This window comes from Poecilia reticulata, chromosome 10 (genome assembly GCF_904066995.2).
Source record: "Poecilia reticulata chromosome 10, P_reticulata-male-v2, whole genome shotgun sequence".
Classification (NCBI taxonomy): Eukaryota; Metazoa; Chordata; class Actinopteri; order Cyprinodontiformes; family Poeciliidae; genus Poecilia; species Poecilia reticulata.
Genome location: NC_088839.1, coordinates 3,858,651 through 3,864,650, shown reverse-complemented (window position 1 = coordinate 3,864,650; position 6,000 = coordinate 3,858,651). Strand labels below are relative to the sequence as shown.

Here is a 6,000-nt window from a genome sequence, read left to right as displayed (position 1 = left end):
CAGGACACACTTCCTGCTAAAGAGCCCCCTGGTGGATGAAGAAAAATCCACATATAAACCGGAAAATACAATATATGAAAATCTGAATGCTCTCTGGTATTGTTCAGGGGGCCGGACCAAATGTGGAGACGGGCCGGATCCGTAGTTTGGGGACCACTGCACAAAGAGATCATGAAATCTACTCTGGTTTAGATTTGAACTAAGAACTGTGTTGTTGAGAACTATCTGTTTTTTTATGTAAAGCTGATCAAGGATGGAGCATGTCATAGCGATATAATGATTCTTATATATATATGTCATAGCGATATAATGAACCTGCATGTATTTATTATTATTATTTTGAGTATGAGTATTTACAATTATAGTTGTAATTGTTATTTTAAAAATGTGATATTCATATTACACATGTATGATCTAATAAACTTACGTCAGTTTGTAATTTCAGCTTTGAAATTCGATATGGCAGTGAACGCTGGTTGTCGAACATTTACGGTTCCTTTATATGGAGAGAATTTTTCTGCCATAATTCGAGAGCACACATTTTCAGTCTGAATTCCCCCATACTCATCCTGTACTTCAGTTGCTAAGCTGCAGTTCTGCTAACTGCCCATTGGTGGCAGTAATAATATTTTATTGAAGACAGAAACCCACCTGCAAACCAACTTAGAGGAAGAAGAAGAACCATAGCAACGGTAAACAAAGATGGGTGTCTCAGTTTGTACAGTTTGGTCTAATTTGACCATCTTCTGTTTATTTATCAAAGTTATTTTGGTTACTTCCGCTATGAGTGCAACGAGCAACAGCACCGCGTCCTGGAAAGAGAATTCTACAAACATATACAATCAGGATAACTGCACTCCCACAGAGCCGTCAGTAAACCTCACGAAGCTTCTTCCTGAGGCCCCTCAGCCTCTGCCTGACTCCGGTAGCCTCCCCCTCTCGGTGGTCGGTGGTAAGCTGTTTATACATGGTTACCGACACAACTCAGCTGGACTAGCTAGCACTCTAATGCTGTAATAATCTGCTAACAACGTTTTTGTGACCTGATATCTGGCTCGGTGTGCATGTCAGCTGACAGGTTGTGTCCCTGTGACGAGAACACGGCTGTGTGTGACATGAACTGCTGCTGTGACCGGGAGTGTAACATGGATGACGTGGCTCTGTTCACCAGCTGCACGTTCACTGCCGTGAGAAGGTGAGAGAGGAAGGGAGGGGAGGTGTCCAGGAACGAACCCAAAGGGTCATTCAGTGTCCAGGAATGAGCAATAACACCCATGATGGACTAACATGGAGTTTCCTTGTGTTTTCCATGGGACATTGAAAAAAGTATTTGCGGTTTATTCGGCTCTTGTCTTAAAGTTGTCCATTCATCCATTGCACTCAGTGTTTCTTGCAGTAATTGAAAACTGACTGGTGTAAAAATGAAGACAAATAAAAAATATGTGATTTTTATTTGTCTTTTACAAATGGACTAAAATGGTTAAAATTGTTTAAATTTAAGTCAAGAACCCCCCTCACACCCCCTTTTGCCCTACACACACACACACACACACATATATATTTCATCCTGTCATCTTTCCTTCCCTTGCAGTGGCAGCAAGCAGCTGTGCAGCCAGGATGTAGCCGGCTACAGTTTAACGACCGGTGTATATGGCTACTTAGAGCTGCAATCGTCTGTTCAGAGAGAGATCAACTACAACATTTTCTGTGTCTGGTCCCAGAACCGTAAGCAGCTGTTTACGTTCAGGTTGCTCTGAAGAAACGGGAACCATGGTTCCTTTAGATGACGAGTTCATGCGTTTCAGCTCACTTTTAAGTGCTCACTAAATCCACATGTTTACTTTTAGTTTCTCTTTTATTATGAGGACACAATAAACATCATAACTCCTAAATATCACATGAAATATTTTGGTAAATAAAGTAGATTAAGAGAAAACATATAAAACCGTAGTCAATATTCGTTTTGCAAAAACGCAGAGCTTTGGAGAATCAGTTTGGCTGCAGCTCATTTTGGGATGATTATAAGTCAATGTCCTGTGTTCTGCATTGATAAAGGATATTTGTATGTAAATAAGAATAATCAGAATATTTTTCATCAAAATCCCCCAGAGGAGTATCTGCACCTGCATGTTCTGCATGTTGCAGCTGTGTCTGTGCTTCATCCCCTGCTGGGCCATAGTGGCAGCAGTGGCAGTGGCATGAACTGAATGATGATCTCAAATTTAAAAGAACCGTAAGATGTGAAATTACATAAAATGTAAAATTACATATACTGTAGATGTATGTATGAATTGTGAGTATTTGTATGTATGTATATACATGCATATTTACAAAACTGTATGTTTACTTTTGTATGCATATCTATAGACAACAGATATCTTTCATTACTGTAAGCAGCTGAGTCTAATACTGTAGGGAAGTATAAACTTTTTCTTCAGCCTGCTAATTTTTGGTGAATTGTTGCTTTGTAAAATAGAATTATATTTTGTTTTCTTTTTTGCAAAATAAATTAATCTGAATTTCTTTAATAAGATACACAGTATGACATGCATATTAAGACTGACAGTTATAACTGGTTGTGCTGCAGGGCTGATTCGTGCCACAAGGGGGCAGTGTGTAGCTCACAATATGAAGAACTTCAGAGTTTATAACCCCCCCTCCCCCCCAGCATTTACATCCATCTCCACTGTTGTGTTTAGGTTTCGATGGATTGTCTCATCCCTCACCGTCTCTTCCAACTGCTGGCAACTTTGATTCCCTCTTCAGTCAGTTTGTCAATTTTATATTTGACTCTGAGGGTGTCGATGAGGGGCTGCCTGCAGAAGTCCAGGCCTTATCTGGATACCAGGTTAGTTTTGTTTTAAAGCTTGATAAGATTAATATGTTTAACTTTATGAAAGAGTTTCTTTACTTTTCAAGACTTTTTGCAAAGAAAACTTAAACCCAGTAGAACAAAGCATGTCTAATGCTTATTGTTCTTCACTGTACGGAGTGTTATGCTCTGTTATGCTTTATTCACTATGATCAGAATCAAAAACTTGAAAAGGAGACATCAGTAAGGCTTAATTAATTCTTATTAATTTGGATTCACTTGAAGTTTAGTCTGGTTGCCTAAGTGTTGTGTCCGATCAGTCTGTTTAGGGAAGGAGCCATTTTAATGATAATAATAATAATAATGCATTTTATTGGTAAATAACTTTTTAAAAATAATTATTCGCAGCATGGGCAAACAAATTTGAGTCTTGTAGAAAACAATTGACTTCTAGGTAAAAGTATTTTTTCTGCTTCAATTACCTGATAATATCTTATTACAGTGAATACTTTTGCCAGTGCTAATTTGGAAAACTTGGAAAAGTATTCAGAGTAGGGATGTGCCAATAAATTGGCCCTGATTTCCTTAAGCTTGGGAGATCGTCCAATGCTTACATGTGCCCCTGATCTTATTCATTGATCTCACCTACCTCTGCAAAGGAGTGGAAATCAGCCACCGTCTCCTTTTGCTGTGCAGTGTGAGGTTTGACTGACAGACCGCCCACCAGGTTACATCTGGCGGTCTACAGTTAACAGTAGTCCCCTCACTGTTGCCATATTTAGAGACTTTTCAGACTGAAAATGTTGGTATTGGTCAAGAATTGACAGGTCAGACTTTTTAAAGATCAGTGATCAGCCAGAAACCTGCAATCGTTGCACCTCTGATTGAAAGCATTGAAGTTTTACCCTTTTTGCCACATTTAAACCACAAACTTTAATGGATTTTATAGGATAAAATAGTACAATTCAGTGCATACTTAAAATCATACACCATGTTGCAGGCTGATTTAGCAACTGTTCAGCCCTGTCACACTGGTTCTCCAGAATATAGGAGTGCAACAGAAGTCACCTCATTAGTATAAATGAAAGCAAATGTTCTCTGAAGGCCTCAGAGGAATGTTGGTTGAACAAATGGCATCATGAAGACCAAGGAACTGGATGGGATGATATAGATTAAAGCATATTCATGGCCTACTCAAAACCCAGATCTAAATCCGATTAACAGCCTGCAGCAAGACTTAAACATTGATATTGACAGAGGCTCTCCATGCTGTCTGACTCAACCTGGATTGTTTTGTTAAAAGCCTGTATTTGTTCGCAACTGGCAGAGAGCAGCTTTATTAAAAAAAAAAACACTGTCATTTTTCTTCTGCTTCTCAGTTATGGTGTCTCACATCAAAGTTCAATAAGATATTGTGGTCTTAGGGACTTTTTATGACAAAATGTTGAAAATGTTGGTTGTGTTGGTTTCTGATCCATTGTGGAAGTTCTCCAGAGAGATCGCTTGGATCAAAACAAAGCTGTAAAAGTGAAGCTGCAGCTAACACATGCTCAGCACATGTGCTAGCTCCTTCACAGTTTCAACGTTTTCTCTGGGGTTCTGGTTTCTCCACGTGTTAGCATATTCTGATTCTGTTCTGGTGGTTCGTTGTTTCAGTTCGGGGATGTTTTGGCTACGGCAGAACCAAGCGGACAGAAAGGGATTTTCTATCTTCCAGCTCCTGGTGTCACTGCTGACTGTGTGAACAGCAGCCCTGCAGGTAACCCATTGCTAACATTTAACTCTGACACACACACTGGGTTTGTAATCTCATCAAAATGAACCAGAAAACTTTGACTTTTCAAATCTTTGATTTTGGTAAATAAGAAAACAGAGATACAGACTTGACAAAACTAAAGTGTTTCTTTGACATTCTAAATATTTGTTACCCAGTAACATTTCAGCTGAGCAGCAACAAAAACCATCATGTTACTATATTTAGGTTAATGCCCCAAGAGGTTACTCATTGCTGAGTCATGTTACTGTGGTGATATAAAGTAAACAGTGGGCTGCAAAAAGTAGCCAAAGTCCAAAAGCTCCAGGTTCCTGCTGCTGCTCAAGATGATGGATAGAATAGAACAGAATGGTCCTTTGTTTTGTCCTCTAGAGGACAAATTTTCAGTGAACGTCAGAAAAAGAGTTAAAGAAATAGACACATGTTAAAAACAGTAATTGTTATTATGATTAAAACAGACTAAAATAAAAAGTCAACTTTTTACAGTACTCATTGGCTGTTTACAAGATGACAGAATCCTGTGCAACAAGCAGCAGCTGTATGTGAACTGGTTCAGGATCCTGCTTCTCTTTGACTGAAACTTGTTTTCACATTTTGCCATTTCATTTCAGGCAGATAAGAAACTAATTATTTCTTTCCTGGTTCCGTCCCCAGTGTTCCTTAAGGACCAAACCAGTCGATGTTCCCAGCGTTTGGCTCTGGATGGGGACTGTAGCTCCCTGCAGGCACTCAGGATGGACACCTACACTAACGTCCAGCTGTTAGCTGTGAGTCAGGACACAATGCACAAAGCTCCACTCCAGCATGCTAACAAATCCATTTAGTTATGGAAATTTCAACACTGGTGTGACGAAAGACTCCTATATATTCACAAGCTTTTGTAAGTTCCCTAAGTTTATGTTCATGCAATTGTGGTGAGTATTATTTACAGTGGAATGTGTTCTGCAAAGTTCTCCTTTGTGAAACATCCTTCTGTATTCAGGTCTTGTTAAGTAACAGAGCACTTCTCCACTAGTTACCACGCTGTCTGGGTGATTCACACACCACAACTCAGGAGGTTCCTGCTTCTTTTTCTTGAAGTACACTGAAGAAAAGTTCAGCGATCAGATATAACATTATTAAAATAGTGTGTTGGTCCAGCAGTTCTGACCCAGACCCTGATGATGTGCTTGGGTATTTGTCACCGAGACGTTAGCAGGACCTCCTTTAGGTTCTGTAACTCCTCCATGGATCAGAGTTGGATTGACGTCGTGAACTTGGAGTCCAAGTGAACACCTCAAACCTCCCTGAACCACTTTGCTTTGTGCTACTAGATCTTAAGTAGATGTCTCCACCTGGAGAGCATGAATGACCCTAATGGGTCTTTGACTTTGCCACCCAACGCTAAGCATGTATTCTTAAACCTTTCTACAAT

General features: G+C 39.6%; 1 protein-coding gene across 2 annotated transcripts in view; it reads left to right on the top strand.

Moving 5' to 3' along the window:
* The first annotated feature begins 580 nt into the window (after positions 1-580).
* The window catches only part of tctn1 (tectonic family member 1), a 22,528-nt gene continuing 17,108 nt past the window's right edge, over positions 581-6,000 (top strand). The window contains exons 1-6 of one of the 2 annotated variants that reach the window (XR_014089279.1): positions 581-952; positions 1,072-1,195; positions 1,592-1,725; positions 2,700-2,848; positions 4,469-4,571; positions 5,241-5,353. Coding sequence is in view for 1 of the 2 variants with exons in the window: in XM_008419728.3 (XP_008417950.2) it covers positions 703-952; positions 1,072-1,195; positions 1,592-1,725; positions 2,700-2,848; positions 4,469-4,571; positions 5,241-5,353 (873 nt within the window). In the remaining variant the exon portion in view is untranslated. The remainder of the gene's footprint in view (positions 953-1,071; positions 1,196-1,591; positions 1,726-2,699; positions 2,849-4,468; positions 4,572-5,240; positions 5,354-6,000) is intronic. The other variant, XM_008419728.3, reaches the window with a different exon arrangement.